Here is a 25029-nt window from a genome sequence, read left to right on the forward strand (position 1 = left end):
TATCAAATCTCCCCTCCAAGTAGGGAGCAATTAATAGTCTCTACTGAGCACTGATCCCCAGGAAGAGGAATGGATTGTTAATGGAGAAGATCATCTTAAATCCTGACTCTGGATGCTGAGAGCAGGAAGCAGATGCAATTATGAACTCACACAGGCAAACTTGGGAGAATCTGGGAGCATGAAGTGGAGTGAAAGGAAGGAACAGAGACACAAAGAGAAAACTCTCAGGTCACTCAGGAGAGGTGCCTTCAGTGGTCACGCCTACAGTCTGCATTGAGGGTTTCCTTCCTGAACAATCACAAATCAACTAGAAAAAAAAAGGCAGTAAACACTGAAGGACAAAACTGGCTGATTATCTACATGTACTAAATACATGGGTAAGCTGTGAAGAGCTGCAGAAAGATTTCATGAGATGAACCAACTAGAAGATGAAATTCAGAATATGCATGTGGCAAAATTGAGGCCATGGAAAACAACACGTTTACAAACCTACTGCCACTCTGGAATGAAAATGTAAGGAATCATTAGAAAAGGAATAGAGAACAAAGCAGACATTCCAGCTCTGGAGAACATCTAGACAAAAAATCATGAACATCAACCCCACTGTTGAGGACTAGTAACACAGAGAAATTGTCTCTGGTAACGACACAGACCCCCGAACCATAAAGTATGAATTCAGAGGCCAGCTGTGCCCTGCTCTATGGGTGTCAAGTCTTTCTCAGCAAGCAACAAAGCAGTTTGAGTGGAGGGATCAGAGTGGTTTGCACTGTGGGCTCCCAGTGACCCCCAGAAGTTGGATCTGCTCAGTGCCCTCCAGGCAGGCTGGTGCAGTGCTGCCCTTTTCCTGGCAGAAAAGGACTGCTTGTACAGTATGGTGCTCGGGCCACAGCCTGCTTCATCCCTTACACTGAGGGAAAGGAAGAGGCAAGAGCGCATATCCTTCTTTCCCTTCCTTCCAAGGAAGGGACAGTGATTGATTTTGGGCAAGGACTTTCATGTCTATGCTGCCAAGAGACAGCACTACCTTAAGGCAGCACCCCTCATCAGTGGCTTTGCCCAGTCTCCTTAACAAGGTCAGCACTTACTGCTCACATGATCCAAGCTGAAATCAAGATTATAGCAATGGTGGGGGACATTTTCTATCCTCCTGTTGGTTAAATGTATAACTAAAAGCAAAGAGATGTTGGAGGTGAAACTTTTCCACATGAAGTGCAAAAACTAAGCAAGCACGCTCATATCTGGTGTGGGAGGACAGTGTCAGATAGAATTTTAAGTTTCAGAAAATAACTTTTGCCAATACAGTTGAGATAACAGTATCTGTAAATACCGTTTAGAGACAGCTTTTACTCCTTAAGATTGCACACAAGCCTGAAAATGTTAGGTTTATTCTTTATCAGTATGGTACCTTGTCGACCATTTAATAATCAAATCTTGCTATGAATGTTAGGTGAGCCAGATGCTTTAAATGTAGGTGAGAAATACTAACATTGCTGGTCAAGCAACTCCTCGTTACTACTGCAGACAAGACCTTTCACTCCCACCAACTCCATAGGTTTTAAAAGGACACCATAATCTGCCTGCAACTTACTGTGTATAGCAGATCCTCTGGAGTTACAGGACTGATGAAAATGGTACGGAGACATCGCAGACAAGCTTCAATAAACTTCAGATCTGGTGACAGTAATCCTATTAATATAGACAAAAACTACTATTCAGCTTCATTATCTTTGCTTATTTGAGTACTTTAGGAATATTTACTAATAGAGATCCATGAAGAGGAAAGTACCTTGCAATAAGGCTGGGATAATATGGCAGTCTAGAAGGGATTTGACGTTGTTCTCTGTACCCATTGCAAGGCTTCCGAGGACCACGGCGCATTCTGTTCTCAGTTCTGTGCTGGAGGTTTCTTGCTGAAGTAAATACAGCAACCTGGAAACAGAATTAGTTTTAGATGAGAATTCAGACAGAACTTTTAAAAGTCTGGTGAAAAAAAAAATAAATAATCTGAATCCTGCTATATAAAGAAGATTAAGTCCTTCATAGAAAGATGAAGGCTGAACAAAAAAGTAAAATGAACACTTTATTCATAAGAACCTTTTTATGCTGTGTGTTCCTACACAGGTTTTACTTGCTGTTACAGTAGAAAGATACCACACTTTTTTCTAAAAATGTAGTGTCACAGTAGTGATATCCGGGATGAGGTCTTTCAGGATACAGGGAAGATCCTAAATTTCAATTAAAGGAAACGAGTCTGCACTTTGACGTCAATGGGAAAGGGAACCTCATGCATTTTCCCAAACACCTAGGGACATGATCACCACTATCGTGATAGTTGTTATCTTTGGCAGTGATTTCTTCTGGGCCGGGGTTGTAAAATAATTCCATCATCAAGCACAAGCATGGGGGCTGAGATGTTACCATATATGAACATAAAGAAATCCCATAAAAGTTTTATGTGCAGCTGAATTGTCGCTAAACAGGATCATTTCAAGCTTAAAACACATCTCGCCAAATGCGCACTGTGGGTCTCAGTCAATTTGGATTCTTTATACAGTATCAAGATACCTAGGAGCCCCTCTGAACATATTTTAAATTACATCATTAGCACTTGAACCACAGCAGATGTCACCAAACACTTTCTGTCTGAATTGGAATCATACAAAGAGCTCTGAGAGCAACCAGATTCACATCAGCACAGAAGGGAATCACTTGAAGATTCACATGGTTTATAAACTTAAGATAAAAACCATTTAACTAAGGGCTCCCACACTCCATACTAGTCTGAGTAAAACTGTAACAGGTAAGATGACTTGGACACTGAGATACAATTCTCTCTGTATATGCAACTTACTTTTCTAGATTCACTGAGCTAAGACAAAAATAATCTCAATTTAGTAACATACCACTCTATCTAGTTTGAAAAGGTCTCTCCTAAAGCCAAGCAGTAACTGAAGCCTTGTCTAAGAGCAAAAAGGAGCCAAAAGCCAGCATCTGCCCCACTGCTGAAGGATACAGAAGTCGTTACCTGGGTAAACAGATCCCTCAACAAAATGCCCCCAAAACCTAACTTCCTAAATCAAAGGCAAGGGAAAAAAATAACTTGCAGCACAGTAGCTAAATACAATTTAGGTACATAGGACTAGAAAAGGCCACCAAGGGAAGGGCAAGCAGCCGTACAACAGACAGTAACACAGAAGAGTACCTTTAAGACACACTCTAAGTGTTTCCCACTTATATAAGACAGAAATTACTTCTTAGAATTTGAAACCTAAAGTCAAAGGCCAACAGACATAACTATGGCATGTCCCTGGAAGACAGCTATGAGATCAAAGGCCTCTTCAATACCTATAAGCAGCACATTCATTCCATAAAATTCACACTATCCCAGGCAGCAGATAATTTGCCAAACTCTTGAAGAAGAACAGCAAAATAAAATAAACCCCCAGTATTCCTCAACAATTTATCTAGATGAAAAGTTTTCTGATTGTGAATCTGCTAGGAAAGCTGCCTTACTCTAAATGCAGGCTTAACAGCAGCCAGAAAGCAGAGGTATGTTAGTATCACCCAAAGCACACATGAACCCTTTTTGATTTTGGAAATTTGAAAAAAAAAAAAAAAAAATTACTAAGGTACTTGCTCATAGTCTACATTCTTTAAGAACATGATGTCCCTGCTTAACCTGGATCCCTTATCAGCCAGCCATTCAACTTCCACCAAACCTGCAGAAATACTAGGAACAAGGCTCTGCTAGAACCACCATAACTCACTTTTGTAGAGCCCGAGAGCTTCAGGAGTTACCAAAAGGGGCTTTGAGCAACCAGGTCTAGTGGGAGGTGTCCTTGCCCAGGGCAGGGGGTTGGAACTAGATGAGCTTTAAGGTCCCTTCCAACCCAAACCGTTCTACGATTCTGTGAAAAGCACAGAACAAATATTTTGACATCTTCCCTAATACATTTTCTTCTAATGTTTGTGTAGAATACAATTTCTTCTGTTTGTCCCTGCACTTCTAAGATAAATTAACTGATTAAAGCCTCTTCTCAGATGTCAGTAATGGTATCCAGGTGGTTATATCTGAATGAGGTAGGACAGCAAATCTATCCAGAGAGATCCTTCAATGAACTCCAGGAACAACCATGCCTAGAAACCAAAAATAAGGTCAGCTGGAGGCGTGATGTGTTTTGAACAACTGACGGGGATTCATCTAGGAAAACCACACAATATTCTAGATAAAAGGAGAAAATTTTCAAGGAAAGTAGCTGCTGAACAATTGGTAACTACAGTGGCTTAGCAAGGAAAATAAACAGTTCAGAATTTCCTTTCTTTTGAAGATGGTTGAGATGGGTGTGGTGCACTAGAATACAGACTTGCATGATTTAGACCTCATCAATCTGGCCCGAACACAGCCCTCAGCTAAAAATAACAGAAATTTACTCTTTGACATTTCACCCCACTTACAAGTTGTCACCAAAAAAAAAAAAAAAAAAATCTCTCAAGTTCTTAAAATACCTGGGAAGGAGATGAAACTCAGCTGTTAGTAAAAGAACATTTTCAGGACTTCATCCAGCCCCTTAAGCAGGCATGTGGAGAAAGGAGCTCAGGGTAACAGTTCGAGTTACAGTACCGTGGATCTTAAGATAACTTTTATCAAAGTATATAAATAAATAAGAGCTTTAATTCCATCAGCATTATCTGAATATTTATTACTAGTCCCCTTGCAAAACAGATGACTGCACCATTTACTGGAATGATCTAGATTTTCTTGTTCTACTTTGGAAGATGCATATCTTCCAGGTCATTGTAAGAAGGCCAGAAAACTATATATGGAAACATCTGCCATGAATATACAGATGAAGGTACTACTGAAGCATATTATTTACTGTTGGCTTTCAGAATATTGAATTAGAAGTTGCTGCATGCACAGAGGTTGACCTCTGAACACGTGGGAAGTCCCAGTGAGCATCAATCGAACTACAAACTGAATTAAAGTAGGAAAATAGATCAAACAAGAGAGGACAACATACTAATTTTTTGAAAACTGCTCCTTTCAACATATTTTAAGCATTACTTTTCAAGCAGCATAACAGTAAACAATCACTGGCCACTGAATTTTTTCTCAACTTTCTCTTTAATGATCAGTTTCATTTGAAAATAATTCTTGCTACTCTACATTGAGCGAGTGCATCTGGTTCACCTTTTAGCAAAAACTAAATACACCCTTTCTTTGCAGCCATTTACACTAGAATGAGTGGGATCAACACACAACCCCTGAAGCCCCACAGAGGTAAGTTTGCACCAACACTCAAACCTTTTAACTTAATGAATTACACTGATTCAGTTTAGCATTACTTTAGTGTGACACAGGCTCAAATATTCCATATTCCCACTCCATTTGAGATCGCCACCTAATATTTAGTATCTGCACATGAAAGAGGATGTCAAGAATACATTTTTGAATGCTGCCCTTTTTTCTTTTTTCTATTTACTCTCAGCTCCTTATGAACAAATACCATAAGATATCATAAAGCTACCTTTCACATTATGTTTTTCAACTTAAAACTTAACATTCTAATAAAAATATGCATTTAAGTGGTATCATTAGAAGTACAGCTCATATTAACGGCTTCCTTTGTGCTAACAGGAAAGGCAGTTCAGAGACAGAGGGCTGCACAGCTTTTAAACCAGCTCTAACACCATTCTGCTGACTGCAAATATTTGCCTTGACTCACGCATACTCATAGCTGGGTTTGAAGAATACCTCGTTGCAGTTATACGCGACTCTCATGGTGAGGGTTAGTCCTCATAAAGAGACATATAATTATGTGAACGGGCTGATTCCTGACTTGCTTTGAAGAAAAACGCAAGGACAACCACAGGAGGCCTATTAGGGCCTCTGCTCTCCACTTCTTTCACCACTCCAGAGCAAAGGAAGGTTTTAAAAAGATCAGCACTGCAGATGATGCTCCTCCACCACTAGGTCTGGGCAGAGATCCCCACCCTATGGAGGACAGGACAGAAAACCTCACTGCAAAGCACAGCCAAGAACAGAACAAGGCACCAGGGAACAACTGTGCCTTGCCCCTCTTAAGGATGTTCACCAAAGTTGGACAGACCTAGTAATACTACATCCAAAAGTACCATTTAAGTTCTTGAAAGAAAGCTGGTAACGTGCCAGAGATCATCAATGTTTCAGGAGATGTGCATAATTGATAACTCGTACACTTCTTACTAACACCACCACCAGTTGTCCCATGGTACAGGTTGATCTAAACACTTTACAACTTCTGCACACTCTGCAGGTCGATGAGGTTCTCTGAGGATCAGAGAACAGCAGCTGTAAGGGATCTTGACAGACCCTCCAGTCACTGACCTTGCTCCAAGGCATGATCATCAATCATTAAATCATTTGAAGTTACTGTCTTGCTTGTTTTTCAATACTTTCGTTGGTGGAGATTCAGCACATCGTCCCCACCACAGCCTTTCAGCACTGCAAGGTGCAGATGCACATACGTTTCTCTGCTACTATGGGGCAGTCTTGTTCTCTCCCATGTTTCTGCTCATCTGTCCCCCTTTTTTGACTCAACAGAACAAGACTTGCCTGTCTGTGAAAGTCAGTTTTGCAGTGCTTACCGAGCTGAAGCCGTTTTCTGTGCAGTCACACAAACATCAACACAAGAAGCGGTAGGAGAATACAATCAGAAGTGCAGAGGGGTGGTTCTGTGAGACAACCCTTGCTCAGAAGAAGAAGAGACCTGTTAAATCAACCTGGCTTTTCACCTGCACCTTCACATGCACTGCCTGGGTCACAGCCACCAAAGGCATTTCCATCAGTGTAACGAAGTCCTGATCCCAAGGCAACTGAAAGAGGAGATGCAAACCATAGAAGCTGCACTTCTAACAACAAAGGTTTTCAGACGAAGGAAGGCAAAAAAGGAGTTGCTACTGAGCACTGAGGGATTAGGGACAAGATTACTCCAAGAAATACTGATTTCAGAGAAGACATCGAGCAAAAATACAGAAAAAAACCAACCCTCAGAAAACAGGCATGAAGCTTGAAGGTCCATTTGAACCTAAGTCATCACCTTGTGAGATTATGTTAAAACGGAAGGTAGGATGAGGACAACAAGGTATGAGTGTGTTGATATTCAGCAACCATTCTCTAAGAAATTAACCCCCACCTGCAAAAAAAACCCAACTCCATCTCATCTTTATGCTCTGTATCCAAATGGTTTCCCACTGAAACAGGCCAAGCTGAACATGTACCAACACTGGAAGGCAAACTGGAGATCAGCATATCCTAATATTTTCTGGCTTTGGACATAATCTTGTCAAAAACTACTTTACAAATTAAGTAACAAGCTAAAAAAAATCGTAATTACTTTGTGCATAGGGTTTTTTGAGGCTTAGATTATTCATAGGTTTTTTTGTTCCTCACAGCTTGATTTCTGAACACTGTTCCTTCCCGTTAGAAACAAAGATCCTATCACACATGTTAAGACAGATTCTCTGGCAGATAAAAGTCCAGTTTATAACTCAAAAAAACCAAATAATACTGCCAGCTTCATATCTGTCACTTCACCAACATTTCTAGAGTTGCTCTCTGTCTAGGCTCAAACTATCAATCTTTCTTCCCATGTCTGCAGGAGTGACTGCAGGTGTGCTTCATCTCCTCGTGCTTAGGAATGGGTCACATTTTATTCACTAACAAATGTTGTTGCACGGCCAAACTAGGTGGGAAGGATGAGTTTTCTTCTCCCTCTTCCATGTCGTGAAAGTAACTGGCTGCTCCCTTTTCCTCACAGGAGAGCGTGTGTGGTGAATCTAGGAATCCCCCCAAAGTTACGGTTCTTCATGTTTTTATTACTGTATTGAATCCTATGATCCATCAGGACTGGCAACCCTGCAATGTTCTTCATCCTTTAGTAAGAAAAACAATCCCTAGCTACCATGGATTTTTTACCTTTTTCAAATTATTTGTTTAACAAAGAAACTGAGAAAATAAACCATGAGATACAAAAATAGTCAACAGCAGACACCATTTACCATCAGTCACTCAGATAATAGAGAAAAAAAACCACAGAGGGTAAATATTTCTCATAGCAGCGTCCACCACTCATTGGCCCTTTCCACTTTACAATACCAGAAAATTTTCCAACAAGACAACTTTTTTTTGGTGGTTACCTTAAGATTAGAAACTAGAAAACGTTCAAAATATTATCTGCTGTCATTGCTAAACCTAATCCCATCTGTCTAATAACCCAGCCTTAAAACTATAGGGAAAACTGATTAAATAGTTCAACAGCTTTACTGCCTCAGGTACAAAGAAGAAAAAGTCATGTCACATCTATACAAGTCAACTCCTAATCCATGATTACCGAAATTCAGTATCAGGTCCATGGAATGGTGCGTACCTCCAAAGGTGGTTTAGAGAACCTCTGTCTAAAACTGTTTTAGGATAGCACTTGGTTCAATATGGCCACGACTAATCCTAAACAGGCAGTAATTAAAGAGATTCGCATGACCATGTTCATCAAGCATAACATATGTTTGCAGAAATTCATCCTTCAAGCATAATTTCAGCATATAAAGTTAAATTAAGAAATTAAGACTCTCATTGAAACCATACCCTCACTCATAAGGGACATTTCCTTACCTAACAATGGATCTAGAGTCGAATACTCAGACAAGTGCTAAATACATCTTGTCTGTAACAGGAGATGGTTCTATCAAGCAGATATTTGCATTCCTACAGTTAAAGGATGGCTAGTCCATGAAAGGCAGCATTATAAAAAACATTAATTAAAAGAACTTCTAAAGTGAGTGCCTGAATTCAAGGATAACCCCGAGGAAAAACTAGACATATAAAGGCATTATATCAGATAATTTATATCAGACTACAGAATTGCAGAAGAGATGCTGTTGGAAGGGACCTCTGGAGGCCATGTAGTCCCTTTTCACCTGCACCTTCACATGCACTGCCTGGGTCACAGCCACCAAAGGCATTTTCATCAGTGTAACGAAGTCCTGATCCCAGGGCAACTGAAAGAGGAGATGCAAACCATAGAAGCTGCACTTCTAACAACAAAGGTTTTCAGACGAAGGAAGGCAAAAAAGGAGTTGCTACTGAGCACTGAGGGATTAGGGACAAGATTACTCCAAGAAATACTGATTTCAGAGAAGACATCGAGCAAAAATACAGAAAAAAACCAACCCTCAGAAAACAGGCATGAAGCTTGAAGGTCCATTTGAACCTAAGTCATCACCTTGTGAGATTATGTTAAAACGGAAGGTAGGATGAGGACAACAAGGTATGAGTGTGTTGATATTCAGCAACCATTCTCTAAGAAATTAACCCCCACCTGCAAAAAAAACCCAACTCCATCTCATCTTTATGCTCTGTATCCAAATGGTTTCCCACTGAAACAGGCCAAGCTGAACATGTACCAACACTGGAAGGCAAACTGGAGATCAGCATATCCTAATATTTTCTGGCTTTGGACATAATCTTGTCAAAAACTACTTTACAAATTAAGTAACAAGCTAAAAAAAATCGTAATTACTTTGTGCATAGGGTTTTTTGAGGCTTAGATTATTCATAGGTTTTTTTGTTCCTCACAGCTTGATTTCTGAACACTGTTCCTTCCCGTTAGAAACAAAGATCCTATCACACATGTTAAGACAGATTCTCTGGCAGATAAAAGTCCAGTTTATAACTCAAAAAAACCAAATAATACTGCCAGCTTCATATCTGTCACTTCACCAACATTTCTAGAGTTGCTCTCTGTCTAGGCTCAAACTATCAATCTTTCTTCCCATGTCTGCAGGAGTGACTGCAGGTGTGCTTCATCTCCTCGTGCTTAGGAATGGGTCACATTTTATTCACTAACAAATGTTGTTGCACAGCCAAACTAGGTGGGAAGGATGAGTTTTCTTCTCCCTCTTCCATGTCGTGAAAGTAACTGGCTGCTCCCTTTTCCTCACAGGAGAGCGTGTGTGGTGAATCTAGGAATCCCCCCAAAGTTACGGTTCTTCATGTTTTTATTACTGTATTGAATCCTATGATCCATCAGGACTGGCAACCCTGCAATGTTCTTCATCCTTTAGTAAGAAAAACAATCCCTAGCTACCATGGATTTTTTACCTTTTTCAAATTATTTGTTTAACAAAGAAACTGAGAAAATAAACCATGAGATACAAAAATAGTCAACAGCAGACACCATTTACCATCAGTCACTCAGATAATAGAGAAAAAAAACCACAGAGGGTAAATATTTCTCATAGCAGCGTCCACCACTCATTGGCCCTTTCCACTTTACAATACCAGAAAATTTTCCAACAAGACAACTTTTTTTTGGTGGTTACCTTAAGATTAGAAACTAGAAAACGTTCAAAATATTATCTGCTGTCATTGCTAAACCTAATCCCATCTGTCTAATAACCCAGCCTTAAAACTATAGGGAAAACTGATTAAATAGTTCAACAGCTTTACTGCCTCAGGTACAAAGAAGAAAAAGTCATGTCACATCTATACAAGTCAACTCCTAATCCGTGATTACTGAAATTCAGTATCAGGTCCATGGAATGGTGCATACCTCCAAAGGTGGTTTAGAGAACCTCTGTCTAAAACTGTTTTGGGACAGCCCTTGGTTCAATATGGCCACGACTAATCCTAAACAGGCAGTAATTAAAGAGATTCGCATGACCATGTTCATCAAGCATAACATATGTTTGCAGAAATTCATCCTTCAAGCATAATTTCAGCATATAAAGTTAAATTAAGAAATTAAGACTCTCATTGAAACCATACCCTCACTCATAAGGGACATTTCCTTACCTAACAATGGATCTAGAGTCGAATACTCAGACAAGTGCTAAATACATCTTGTCTGTAACAGGAGATGGTTCTATCAAGCAGATATTTGCATTCCTACAGTTAAAGGATGGCTAGTCCATGAAAGGCAGCATTATAAAAAACATTAATTAAAAGAACTTCTAAAGTGAGTGCCTGAATTCAAGGATAACCCCGAGGAAAAACTAGACATATAAAGGCATTATATCAGATAATTTATATCAGACTACAGAATTGCAGAAGAGATGCTGTTGGAAGGGACCTCTGGAGGCCATGTAGTCCAACCCCCTGCTCAAAGCAGGACCAGCTAGAGCTGGTTGCTCAATATTCCAGCCATGAGGTCAAGCTTTCCCAGACTCAAAATAACAGACATATTTTCTTGAGTTAAACTAAACTCACACTTGCTACATGCACAAGCCTCTTTATTCCTAAATACCCAAATACAGGGAGTTTGCTGCTTATTTTCTACAGTAAATAAGTTGCTTAACTAAGAACATTATCTGACACTTATCTGAGTAACTCCAAGCAAAGCTGAAAGCAACAGGGTGGTTTTTCACCCCGCAGTCCTGCAGCTCTTCTCACAACAGTCAGCACCCCAGTAGGAAAGTATTCCGTGTGTAAGGGTGCTCTTCTGCTAAGCTCTACGCGGGATCAAGTATCAACATCATGGATCATTTAGGAATTTGAAATACCATGCATTTAAACACAGAATTGATCAGGATACTTGTGAGCTATGCAAAACCATCCTGCCTAAGTTTTCTTTTTAAATCTCAAAAGGAACACATGCTCAAACGCTTCAAACACTGTCACAGATACGTGAATTCCTCTACTTACTAATCAGTACATCAGTTTTAGTTTTTCCAGTATTTGCCAGCTAATACCACATGCAAAATCTTTACCGATACTTTTCTTGTGTTTAATATAGACACTAGCCTATATAAAATCCTTTTCCTTAGCTGACAGACTTCAGGGTGTAACACAACCTTCCAGTTAATAGAGATATCTTCTCATCTTATCAGTAGCTTAACACAGTTATCACAGCAGCAGTCTTATTTTTTGGCAAACTCTAAAAGAACACTGCCTGAAGGAATTTAATTATGTTTGACAATAAACTGAAACATAAAATTTCATGGGTGTCCATGTTGGTGCACTCACGGCCCTAGAAACAAGTTAAAACCCCAACAAATTCTTTCTAGTTTTCTCTTCCACAAACAATCTGACAGTATGCTCTGCAGAATTCAGCTTTCAAATGATGCAACGGATAAGATTTCATCAGCTGTTCTGTGTAACATGTCATTTTAAAAGTGCTCTAAAGAAATTAAAAAATAAAACCACCCCAACAGTTAAGCATAACCCCTAATAAATAACTTAGGGAAAGGTGAAAATTAACTATATAAAGTTCTTTGAGGTGCACCTACCTAGAGATAGGCCTTTAGCTTTGGGAAGAAGTACACTACCACGTTACAGCTCCAAACAACTGACTTTACGCCTTAAGACTCTGGAGAACAATCAGCTGGAAGTTAGAAAATCATTTTTTGTAATTGACAAGAATAATTCAGTGGGTTTGTTAAAGGTCTTGGATGGTTAGGTTTAAGATTTGATTTAAAAAACTCTGTATTCATTTTGCAGCAAAGGAATAACTGAAGTTGTCAATGAGAAACCAGTTCTAAAGTGGATTAGACTTCAAGTATTAAACTCTCAGTAATGATTAGATAAGCAAGAACTTGATTCAGGTAACACTTTTGACAAAATAGCACAGGTCAGAGCTTTAACAGGTAACCACAATGTATAACAAGATAAAGCTATGCTCTGCTGACTGGAATTTACCATTGCCTTCTCTACGCTCTGCCATCCATCAGATGAAGGAAGAGGAAGAGAAGAAACGTGGCACAGGCTTGAAAGGCCCAATCGTCTTGGTTCAATATGGCCACGACTAATCCTAAACAGGCAGTAATTAAAGAGATTTGCATGACCATGTTCATCAAGCATAACATACGTTTGCAGAAATTCATCCTTCAAGCATAATTTCAGCATATAAAGTTAAATTAAGAAATTAAGACTCTCATTGAAACCATACCCTCACTCATAAGGGACATTTCCTTACCTAACAATGGATCTAGAGTCGAATACTCAGGCAAGTGCTAAATACATCTTGTCTGTAACAGGAGATGGTTCTATCAAACAGATACAGTTAAAGGATGGCTAGTCCATTAAAGGCAGCATTATAAAAAACATTAATTAAAGCAGATATTTGCATTCCTACAGTTAAAGGATGGCTAGTCCATGAAAGGCAGCATTATAAAAAACATTAATTAAAAGAACTTCTACAGTGAGTGCCTGAATTCAAGGATGACCCCGAGGAAAAACTAGATATATAAAGGCATTATATCAGATGATTTATATCAGACTACAGAATAGCAGAAGAGATGCTATTGGAAGGGACCTCTGGAGGCCATGTAGTCCAACCCCCTGCTCAAAGCAGGACCAGCTAGAGCCGGTTGCTCAATATTCCAGCCATGAGGTCAAGCTTTCCCAGACTCAAAATAACAGACATATTTTCTTGAGTTAAACTAAACTCACACTTGCTACATGCACAAGCCTCTTTATTCCTAAATACCCAAATACAGGGAGTTTGCTGCTTATTTTCTACAGTAAATAAGTTGCTTAACTAAGAACATTATCTGACACTTATCTGAGTAACTCCAAGCAAAGCTGAAAGCAACAGGGTGGTTTTTCACCCCGCAGTCCTGCAGCTCTTCTCACAACAGTCAGCACCCCAGTAGGAAAGTATTCCGTGTGTAAGGGTGCTCTTCTGCTAAGCTCTACGCGGGATCAAGTATCAACATCATGGATCATTTAGGAATTTGAAATACCATGCATTTAAACACAGAATTGATCAGGATACTTGTGAGCTATGCAAAACCATCCTGCCTAAGTTTTTTTTTTTTTTTTAAATCTCAAAAGGAACACATGCTCAAACGCTTCAAACACTGTCACAGATACGTGAATTCCTCTACTTACTAATCAGTACATCAGTTTTAGTTTTTCCAGTATTTGCCAGCTAATACCACATGCAAAATCTTTACCGATACTTTTCTTGTGTTTAATATAGACACTAGCCTATATAAAATCCTTTTCCTTAGCTGACAGACTTCAGGGTGTAACACAACCTTCCAGTTAATAGAGATATCTCCTCATCTTATCAGTAGCTTAACACAGTTATCACAGCAGCAGTCTTATTTTTTGGCAAACTCTAAAAGAACACTGCCTGAAGGAATTTAATTATGTTTGACAATAAACTGAAACATAAAATTTCATGGGTGTCCATGTTGGTGCACTCACGGCCCTAGAAACAAGTTAAAACCCCAACAAATTCTTTCTAGTTTTCTCTTCCACAAACAATCTGACAGTATGCTCTGCAGAATTCAGCTTTCAAATGATGCAACGGATAAGATTTCATCAGCTGTTCTGTGTAACATGCCATTTTAAAAGTGCTCTAAAGAAATTAAAAAATAAAAACACCCCAACAGTTAAGCATAACCCCTAATAAATAACTTAGGGAAAGGTGAAAATTAACTATATAAAGTTCTTTGAGGTGCACCTACCTAGAGATAGGCCTTTAGCTTTGGGAAGAAGTACACTACCACGTTACAGCTCCAAACAACTGACTTTACGCCTTAAGACTCTGGAGAACAATCAGCTGGAAGTTAGAAAATCATTTTTTGTAATTGACAAGAATAATTCAGTGGGTTTGTTAAAGGTCTTGGATGGTTAGGTTTAAGATCTGATTTTAAAAACTCTGTATTCATTTTGCAGCAAAGGAATAACTGAAGTTGTCAATGAGAAACCAGTTCTAAAGTGGATTAGACTTCAAGTATTAAACTCTCAGTAATGATTAGATAAGCAAGAACTTGATTCAGGTAACATTTTTGACAAAATAGCACAGGTCAGAGCTTTAACAGGTAACCACAATGTATAACAAGATAAAGCTATGCTCTGCTGACTGGAATTTACCATTGCCTTCTCTACGCTCTGCCATCCATCAGATGAAGGAAGAGGAAGAGAAGAAACGTGGCACAGGCTTGAAAGGCCCAATCGTCAGCTGGATTATCAACCACCCAATGCTGTTTTCTTTCAGGGTACCAGAAAGTGGTCCACAGGCTTGCAAAATGGAGTTATCAAGAATTTACTCACGTGTTTATTTAATTGAATGTTTCTTTTTTTCCCAATTCCAACTCTGTAAGCCAGAGGCTTTAGACTGTTTACTGCAGAAGTGAGAAAGAGCTTAAGAGTGATAACTTTTGCCTACAACAGAACGTCACCTACTGACTAATTCAGTGGCCTTAAGAGGTAGCTGATGGGGAAAAAAAGCTAATGTAGCTTGTGGGAAAGCATATAAAGGATGCCTCAAGGTGCCAGAGAGTGGGGAGGGAAAGACTACTTAGCTTCTGAAGGCATGTCAAAGAATGGCAAGGGTGGTCCTGGCAACCACTGAGTTGAGAGTCTTGAGTTCCCCCTATGCCTTAGGTGTTACCAAGTGGCAATGAGTATGACAACAATATGATTGTCAACCTGGACTGCACAATAAACAAGTGGTTTTTAGGCTCTGTGATAAACTCCACCAGAAAGGGGCTTCAATTACAACTCAGAGCCAGCAGCAGGACAGACTAACTGCTACTAAATAAACATTGTTAAGTGAGAAGTCTTACCAAGATGACTTACAAAAGAAAAATTTACAGTTGAACTGAGGACTCAATCATTTTCCTGAGATTCAGGAAGGAAGAGTAACTGACCAAAAGCTTTAAATATTGAATTTGGACTCTGAAGACGTGTTTGACATGTCGACAGGCACAGAAGCTGCAGTGTTTCTTCTTAGAAAACTGTCAAGTGAAGGGGCACACCAATAATTAGTATGGACTTCCTCATCTTCTCTCACAGAAAATGTGGTGCTCACCACTTATGTGGGATAGAAGGGAAAAAAAAACACTAGAAAAATTGAAGGACAGTACTAGTAGTAAACCATTTTTAGGCAAGGCTGACTTTTTGTTTTAAGTTGGCCTGCCACTGAAAGAACTTGGTATTAGGGCATTAAAATACTTCCCCCCTCTCTACCCCACACCCTAAACTTTAGGAATTTTATTTTCTGGAACTGTTAATAAAAAGTAACAGTTTCAAAAAGTAAAATTTCTGCAGTCCTGACAGAGGTGCCCGAGGCCAGCATTTCATAAAAATATAAAGGTATAACTGATTTTGTGAAGAGGAAGATATATAGAAAATAATTTCTTAAGAAACAAAACCTATATGCAGGCTGGCTACATTTATATTTTTAACATCTAGGACCATGTTTGCGTACACATTTGTAAAGTTCTTAACTTCCTTAGCTCTTAAGTCCAGACATGGCAATTCTGCAAACTTTCTTCAATCAACTTGGGGTTTTTTAGCACCCTCCTCAGAACAAATGGTCAAGAAGTGACCATAGGTGAGACTGAACAAAGGGACAACAAAAAATCCTTTAAGGTATAAATATAATCTTCCTTTCTAAAGATGACACCACTAAGCAGTCAGGTCATGGACTCAGAAGGCCTAGAAATGACAGTGATCCAGCCATTCTTCCCCAGCATTTCCTCTAAGGTATAAATATAATCTCTGTTTCTAAAAATGACACCACTAAGCAGTCAGCTCATGGACTCAGAAGGCCTAGAAATTGACAGTGATCCAGCCATTCTTCCCCAGCATTTTCTTCCTGTAGGGAGATCTTTAAAGGACTTTGCACTTCTTTCCAACCAAGTGGCAGCCTAATATTTTCCTGTAGGGAGATCTTTCCAACTTCTTTCCAACCAAGTGGCAGCCTAATATTTCAAAATAATAGGGTTACTTCATACCTACCAGTAGCATTTGGCCCAACTTCAAACACAAGATACTCCTAGACTTGTTTCCAAACCTCCTATGAGTCTTTCTAATACCTGAACATACTGTTTTCTTTTCCACTAAGTGAGAGAAATCCAAAGGGGTTCTTTGGGTCTAAAGGGTCTCTTCTGAAAGCTTGCTGGAGGAATACTTGGGGAAGAAGAGAAAAGCAAGAAGTGAGTAAAGAAGAAGCTGAACCACAGGACAAAGCAGCAGCAGAAGAATTTTAACAAACCCCATGCCATTAGTAATTTCCCTCGGGAGACTGCAATCTAACTCGCAAACCCCATGCCATTACAGAAAAGAACTAATTTCCCTCGGGAGACTGCAATCTAACTCTGTGAAAAGAAAACTGTTTTCCTCATTAATTTTGCAGAGGAGACTCAAAATAAAGAATGCTGGCCTGCTTAGTCCTATTCAGGGAAACGTTTGACTTTACAGATTGGAATTCCAAAGGTTTCCATACTCTTAACGGCATCAGTGGCCACTTCATTTACTACAAGGCACGTCAAAAAAGCCAATGAATTCCTAGGTATAATTCCTAGGTTAGGTAGAATTATCAGAAGATACTTCATTTACTACAAGGCATGTCATTAAAAAGCCAACGAATTCCTAGGTAGAATTCCTAGGTTAGGTAGAATTATCAGAAGAAGTTCTCTAATCCAAATGGTCTATAATCTATTTAAGTCTGTCTGCAACACCTTGAGGAAATTCTAAAGCCTTCTGAAAGGCACTTGGGGGTAGATGATGCCACATAAGTTTTAGCCAGTGAGAATCGTCTTTTCTCACAATAATCCAGTCAATTACCTTTATCCCTACCTCTAGTCTGAAAAGCCTTGACATGAGATTTCCTGTGATTTGAGGATAACTTGTACTGAAGTGAGGACAAGTGTGACAGTTTACCTTTTAAGGTTTTCCAAATCCAGTCATTTATTTGAAGTTATAGGTTAACCATAAAATTTACTTGGACAGCCAGAAGGCATTAACAACAGGAAAATAAAAACACAACCACTTTTGGATTTTCATTACTGGGCACAGAAGAAGTTACAGCAGAAAGCAGGATAACTGAAGGAACATGAAGTCCTATAAAACTTAAGAACAGATTCTAGGTTCTAGATTTGGAAGTTGGAGATCTTCAGGAGAATCAACAGTAGTTGCAAGAATCCCTTGGGGCTTCTTGCTGAAAAAAAAAAATATCCTTAAACTTTGCATAATCTTCAACAAATGTCCACTTCGATCTTTTCATCTCATGTGAACTCTTCTCTTCACCTGTTTATATTTGGTCAAAACGGAAGATAATTCAGCAGCTTTTGTAGGAGGGGTTTCCCAACAGCTAATCCCTAGAGAATTTAAAGTACTAGCTTTGACACAAACTCAATCTGTAAACAAGCAGATATTCCCTGCAAATAAAAGGCGTTTTTTTTGTCAAGCCAGAAGCAGCTTTCTCAAGCAGACTGGTTTGGGACCTGGCTGACATTTAAGGATCATAGGTGGGTCCCATACTGCTAGCACAAGATTAATACAGCACTCAATGTTTTCCTTCTCCGCTGCTGCAAATGGTGGCTGGAAGAAAGCTGGAGGAGAAGAGGGGTGAAATGAAAGCTGAAGAGAGCAATCCAGTAGATAAAGTTACCTGTTAAATTTCTACTAGTGGAATCAGGATCCAGAAAACATTAACATCAGCTGAAGCTGGAATTCAGCAATAAAGTATGATCAATGATTTTTAATTGTCTGAAGCAGGTGGAGAAGATAAGCAAATCATCTCAGATGTTTTTTAATATTTTAAAATTATATTTAACATAAACTTATATATTTTCACTTGTGAACTCACCAGGCAATCGGCTCAAGAACAGTAGTAAGATACAACCACTTTCATCCATCATTAATATCATCAATGTCAGAAATTAGATTTCATTCGTGAGCTGACAAAGTTTAATAAAAACCACCAAGACTACTTTAGAGGATTCTATGAAATTCTAAATTAAAAGCATTACTCAACAGCCTGTTCTGTAATACATGAGTTTAACAGATACTTCAAGTCTCTCTCAGTTACATTAAAGAAAGTATGCAGTCAACTACAATCAAAGTTAAAACAAAAAAGTGCCTTTGATCTAAGGATCATTATTCCAGACCTGTTGTGAATCAGTGAAAAGGAGAGTAGCAAAGGACATACCTTGGAACTGCTCCCAAAACAATCAAGTTGGCTTTTTGTTTGTTGTTTCCAATTACAGCATTTTTCATATCTCTGTAAATCCAGAAAGAAAAACAAACCCTGGTAAATTATGCTGAGGTACTGAGGGCTTAATCTATAGAATTTACTATTTCCATGAAGGCTTATCAAGTAGTCTTTCACATGTCCATGCTGCACCTACATGACTGAGTAACGCTCCAGGGCCCAGTTTCCACAGCCCACAGATAAATACCCCAGAGCTCTGGGATGCCATTATCTCCCAGCTTATGCAAGTAAGCAAAAACCCAAACTATCTCACATGCACACCAGACGTGGAGAAGTCTCATTATTGAAGAATACTAGATACACTGATTCTTTGTGCTCATATATTCACTAGACTTCTAAAAGAAAAGAGAAAAAAAAAAACGCTATTGATTGGGAAATCAAATGTTGGCAATTTAAAGTATTAACTGAATACTCTACTGGGTGCAGGAAGAGACAAGCTGGGGCTGGGGGTAAAAAAAAAAAAAAGGAAAAGCTAAAAAAATAAGGGAACGAGGAACTATCACCAGTCTCCAGAGACCAGACTTTCACTCTCCTCTTCACCACAGTCTTCCTTTTGTGAATGTCAGCAGGACACCTAAACATCTGTATGTTAAAAATCCCAGGAATAAAGTGGAAACAAAAGTATTTTCCTGTCTGAGAGCTACTGCAAGTTAAATACATTTAAGGCACCACCACCTTTTTAAGATCTTTTTTCCTTCATGAACATGTTGAACACATATGACCATCCAGAGAATCTGAAAGAAAGCTAGCAACTTATGACCAGTTTCAGAAAATCAAGATGACACATTTCTAGGAAACTTCCTAGTTGTAGGGACCTTCATAAGAAGCCAGTCCAAATTCAGATCAATCTTTATCAGCAAGAAACTAGATTGATTACAGTGTTGCAAAACTGATAAATTAATCACTGGCTAACTATCTCCCAATTCATTCAAAATGTTTTGGGAGCTTTAGTGGTTGCTTTAACATATTTCTTGCCACTATAGCACTCTTCCACCTGCTATCTGCAAATTTTAAGAGATTCAGAATAGCCTTGTTCTGTAAGATCCACCCTGGCCTTCATGAACACTACACAGTCCTTACATACCCCCTGAATGTGCAAATTCCACTGCAATAAGCAGCTGTCCCAGGTGTTAAACGCACTTCATTAGAGGTATAAAAAAAACTTCTTAGCCGAGGCAGGCAATATCTGGACTGGCATAAACAGAACCTTTATAAACTTCAATTAGCAAAAGGTAATTGCTTGCCTTCCTGAAGTATTTCTCCATGTGACTCACTCTCCTGTTGCATACAGTTATGCGGCCGCAGAAGAGTATTTTAGGAATTTTAAGCAAATGGAGGCTAAATTCTCCAGTTTGGTTAGTGATTTTGGAGCTCCAACCTTAAGCAGCCTTAAAAGCAGCTGAAAACTGCAGTTCTGTGTATCTCCTTAACACAGGCAGAGTCAGGAAACCACTTGCCTTGTCAAGTGAGGCATCACCTCCCAGGAATCTGCCTACCCAGCACACCGTTTTACACAGCTGAGTATCAGCAGAAAACACTGGACCTTTCTGCTATATCTCCCATAAATTTGGTAACTTCACAGCACAAGGCAGGAGGAGGTGGAGGAGAAAGAGCAAGATCAGAAGACAGGCTAAGCTGAAAGCCCAAGAAAATATGAGGAATGGACCTGAAGATTTCACAAAACTCAGCAACAGCACCGCAGCGGTTTCTATGCTGAATGCTTGATAGGAAAGTATCCCAGCCATTTTTAAAGGTTTTTAAAGTACAAGGGTCAGCCAACAGTGACAGAAGCAATGATCAGATGTCTCACAGGAATAGAAACTGTACCGAGAGATGTGCTAGGTTCAGGTACTAAACTGCTCAGGCCACTCTAGGACTCCTCAAAAGGCTACCTCACCCCATTCTCCTTAGGCACACGCTCTCCAAGTCATCAGAAAGGCTGCATCCCATCACCTATCTCTGAAGGCATCTTGAGAAGCTAAAGAGAAGGCACCTGCCAAGCACCCTGAAGAATTAATCAATGGATTTTGGTGACATTTTAATGCCTGCTCAGGTGATTTTACACATTATTCTGTGTTAAAAAAAAACAAACCACAACCCCCCCAAAAAAACACCAACAACAAATTTTGTGACTCCTGCACCAATTCCCAAATAGAATGGCTTGCTAACCTTATAACCTTTTCGTATGCCAGAAGTACTGCCTATTAGAATTTGATTTAGAGACCCTGTCAGAAGTGGCAAGAACATGGCCAAGTTCCATAATGCTCAAGCTGAGAGGTTGAGTGAGGTCAGTCCCGATCTGTAAATGATTCAGGTGAGTTTCTCCATCCTGGTTCATAAAGTTCCTCAGGAAGGTCAGGGCAGATAGACAAGAAATATCACAAACTTGAGATTTCTGACAAATTCAACACGGGTACATTCGACCACTTCAACTTGCAAGCAAGTAAAATACCTTCAAATTGGTAAGGTGACCAAGAGCTGTCAGAGATAAGACTCAGCCAAGATCACCATGTTTGTGGGCGTTATGCCTTGGTGCTCCCAAGTTGCGTGCCACGCTTATCTCTTCAAATTTGCCACTTACAGAAATTAACCTATTCAATACAGAGGAAGGAGGTGGATATGGAAACCAAGAATATCCTTAAAATGCCATAATCCAATATTGACTAACAGTAGACTTTTTTGTAATAATTATGTGATTCCACATTACATTTTATGGAGATTTCCCTGATTAGGAAGAAAATGACCTTAAGAAGTAAAGTACCAGGTGTTGTCCTAGTCTACCAGGTCCTTAGTGAATCATGAACCTTGGAAAAACCGAGGGCAACTCCCTTATTTGAAAACATCATCTCCGACAAGTTTGAGCTTGACTGATTTCAGATCCAAGACGACATGAAATTCATCCAAGGAGACAAAGCAATAAAGATCGCTATCTTCTACAAGAGGTAACAAAGAAACCTCAGAAATTTGTAGTCCAAAACTGGATACCCACTTTATTTCCAAATGTCATGCACACTGCTCCCTTTTCCTACTTGAAAGGAGGAAGGAGAAAACAGCAGCAAAACCACAAAGAGATGAGAACTTCAAAGAATAACTAGTCTATGGTGATTGTAGGCCTAATTATGAGAAGACCATGACCCAGAAGAGGGAGATACGTGGGCTTTATTCCAACAATCAGCTCTGAGCTCTCAGGTAGGTTATCAATCCTCCTGCTTCAGAAGAAAAATGCAGATCTTATGCATGTACCTAGCACATTCCAGCTCTACTTAGTTCCTCAGCCTCATAAAGGTAGCTTTCTATAGAGCCAAAAGACAAACCAGGAAGCTTTCATATGACAGAGGTCTTAAGATGTATTTGAGGTTGTTTTTTGTTTATTTCTCCGTATTAAATCTTACAGTTTAGATTCAAACTAAATTCAAAGTAATTTAACAAAATTACCTGAACTACAGCAATTTCAATGCATAGATTTAAAATATGATAGCTGATGTTTATGCCTACATTTACAAAAATGCAATAATTTATGTGAAAAAAACCCTGTAGAGCAGGATAATATAGGCTGACATCAATAAAATACGATCCTAGCCAAGCGCTTGGAGGTATTGCTTCCTGCAGTGCTAAACCAGCTTTCTCCATCTCCTATTGCTTCTTAAAGAAATAAGAAAATGATTTCATCAGTTCAATCCTGTGGCCACTCAATTTTAAGTTATGAAACTAAACAAGAGACTGGAAAAGCAGAAAGACTTATTTTCTTTATCAGCTGAGGTCTATCAGCTCTAACAATCTTATGGAACACAGAAACCCAAAAGTAATGAGTTCAATTAATTAGCTATAAATAGAATACAACGCATGCTAGTTTCATAAGTGTATTAGTACAGTATGAGTGTTTAAAATAAAATATTTTAGGAATATATTAAACTCATTAAAAACAATATTTAATTTCCATCCAGAAGCAGCTCGAGAGGAGTTACAAGAGGAATTAATCTGCCAATTGTGTATGAAGTTTATGTTTTTATTCTGATGCTTAATGGGCAATTGTTTAAAGGCACAAGATGTAGCCCACTTAAGGTCACCAAGAGGCAATATTAAATATAACAAATTGGAAGTTTTAGTGATTCCTAGCCAATAAAAATTAATATTATGAAATGTCTTAAGTCCTGAGAAAATCAGCAATCTAGTCTGTCAATGTAAGTTATTACTGTAGAAACAACCTAAGGTGCTGAACTTTGGCCTAAGCAGAAATTATCGAAATTCCACATCTTCATGAAATTGTCTCTAAATTTGGGAGTCCTCCCACAGAAACACCAGAAGTGTCCGGAGGTTGGTGCGCAGCTCTCTGAACTGGTGTGAGCTAATTCCCAGCTGAGGAAGAACAGACTCTAAGGCATTCCTAGCCAGCCCCAATACCCCCACCTCTTCCATAAAAGAGATCCTGAGAAAGCAACATGGATAGATGGACTCCTCAGTGAGAATTTGGTTTTACCTATGTTTTTAAATACCATAAATCAAGCATAAACCTAAGAAACTTTAAAATTCTGGTAGAACAGAAAGCCTGGTGCTTTCCTATGTCACCTTCTAGCAAAGCCACACAAAAGATGTTGAAACGAGCTAGAGTGACTTGATGAGGAAGCAGCAAAAGGAACTACACAGAAGAGGAGGAAATAAGAGCTCGTGTGATATTTTCTCAGCTTAAGTCTTCTGAAAACAGAGTAGATAGCCATGTTTAAGAGGTTCCTAGACAGAGAAGGATAACGAAGGTCAGGTGAACAACCACAGAAGGAAAAGTATTCCTAGACACTTCAAGCCAATGCTTTCACTTTTAGTATGAAATAGTTACAAGACATTCCGAGACCATTACGCACACAGAGGAAGCATCCAAACAATGCATTGTCAGACCAGATTTATCTACCAGAGGCTGACCAAAATTACAAACAATAGAATGACGCAAAGCATCATTCCGAAAAGGTTTTCAAAATGCAAATGTCTCAAAAGCTGAGGTACCGGTAACTGATACAAGGACATAGCTCAAATAAAAACCTGAACTGGCTGGACTCGAGTCAGAAGTTAATTGTGTGGCCAAAGTTTTGACAGTTATGCTTTCTACAGCTTTTGCCTCCTCTTCCTTCTCCCTTCCTCCCACTCTCCCACTTTTATGGACAGTTGCGAAACAATCAACAACAAGAATTAATGACAAAGTTTGCACGTTAAAATATTTCCACCATTGTTTTGACAGAATTAGTTTCTAAGATGGGCTACATCTTAGCCCATCTGCTACTACAGCTTGAATATCTCTTAATTACTCAACAAGTGAGTTGTTTCCTACCCCTTTAGCAGGGAGCATGTTTGTACTAACATGATTACGAGTCCAACCAAGTGAATAAAACCTTAAAAACTCCTGCCAACTCAAGCAAACCACAGAAATCGTAAATCAGCTTATTTTTACAGTTAATCATCAGGTTGGGAAGAAAAGATTCCTAATCCCATTCAAAAGATCTCAGTTGATGCAAAGGAAAAAAGGAAAGAACAAAGTAGCACACAGAGACACTGTTACTCAGCTTGTTTGAGTTTTAACACTTAGAAACTGTTACACGATTAACATGCAGTGCAAACTAAACAAACTCAACATTTAGACAAGGAAACCCTAAATCCGTGCTTGCTCCCAATCTTAATTCCATACTCCAGACGCTGCATAAAATCAAAGTGCTGGAGAAAAACAGCATATGGCTATAAGTGCAGCAGTACTCCCAGACGCTGCATAAAATCCAAGTGCTGTAGAAAAACAGCATATGGCTATAAGTGCAGCAATACAGAACAGAAGAATTTAGCATCCATAATGCTAAAAGCCATCATTTAATCCAACTTTGCCATCTCACAGCACCACAGAAACCGCTTGAACCCCTGTCTGAAGTATTCTCTTTGGAGAGGCAACTTACCTTGTCCTAAGTTTTCTTGCCAAGGAAAGTCTACCAAATAGAAAGATAAGGTGTCTCAATGATCCATACCTGTAGTTAGAAATATTTATAGCTTATTCCTATCTTGAATCTAT

The 25029-nt window shown here is 39.1% G+C and overlaps 1 protein-coding gene across 11 annotated transcripts in view; it reads right to left on the reverse strand.

The window, feature by feature from the left end:
* The window catches only part of ARMC8 (armadillo repeat containing 8), a 79891-nt gene that overhangs the window by 44837 nt on the left and 10025 nt on the right, over positions 1 to 25029 (reverse strand). For 9 of the 11 annotated variants that reach the window (XR_001411701.1, XM_014939718.1, XM_014939719.1 and 6 more), the window contains 3 exons: positions 18927 to 18998; positions 1787 to 1929; positions 1589 to 1686 (listed from right to left, as the gene is read on the reverse strand). Coding sequence is in view for 10 of the 11 variants with exons in the window: in XM_014939718.1 (XP_014795204.1) it covers positions 1589 to 1686; positions 1787 to 1929; positions 18927 to 18998 (313 nt within the window). In the remaining variant the exon portion in view is untranslated. Of the gene's footprint in view, positions 1 to 1588; positions 1687 to 1786; positions 1930 to 12264; positions 12366 to 18926; positions 18999 to 25029 lie in introns of those variants that run through there. The other 2 variants (XM_014939720.1, XM_014939716.1) reach the window with 2 other exon arrangements.

The sequence above is a fragment of the Calidris pugnax genome, unplaced genomic scaffold (assembly GCF_001431845.1).
Source record: "Calidris pugnax isolate Ruff unplaced genomic scaffold, ASM143184v1 scaffold37, whole genome shotgun sequence".
Lineage (NCBI taxonomy): Eukaryota > Metazoa > Chordata > Aves > Charadriiformes > Scolopacidae > Calidris > Calidris pugnax.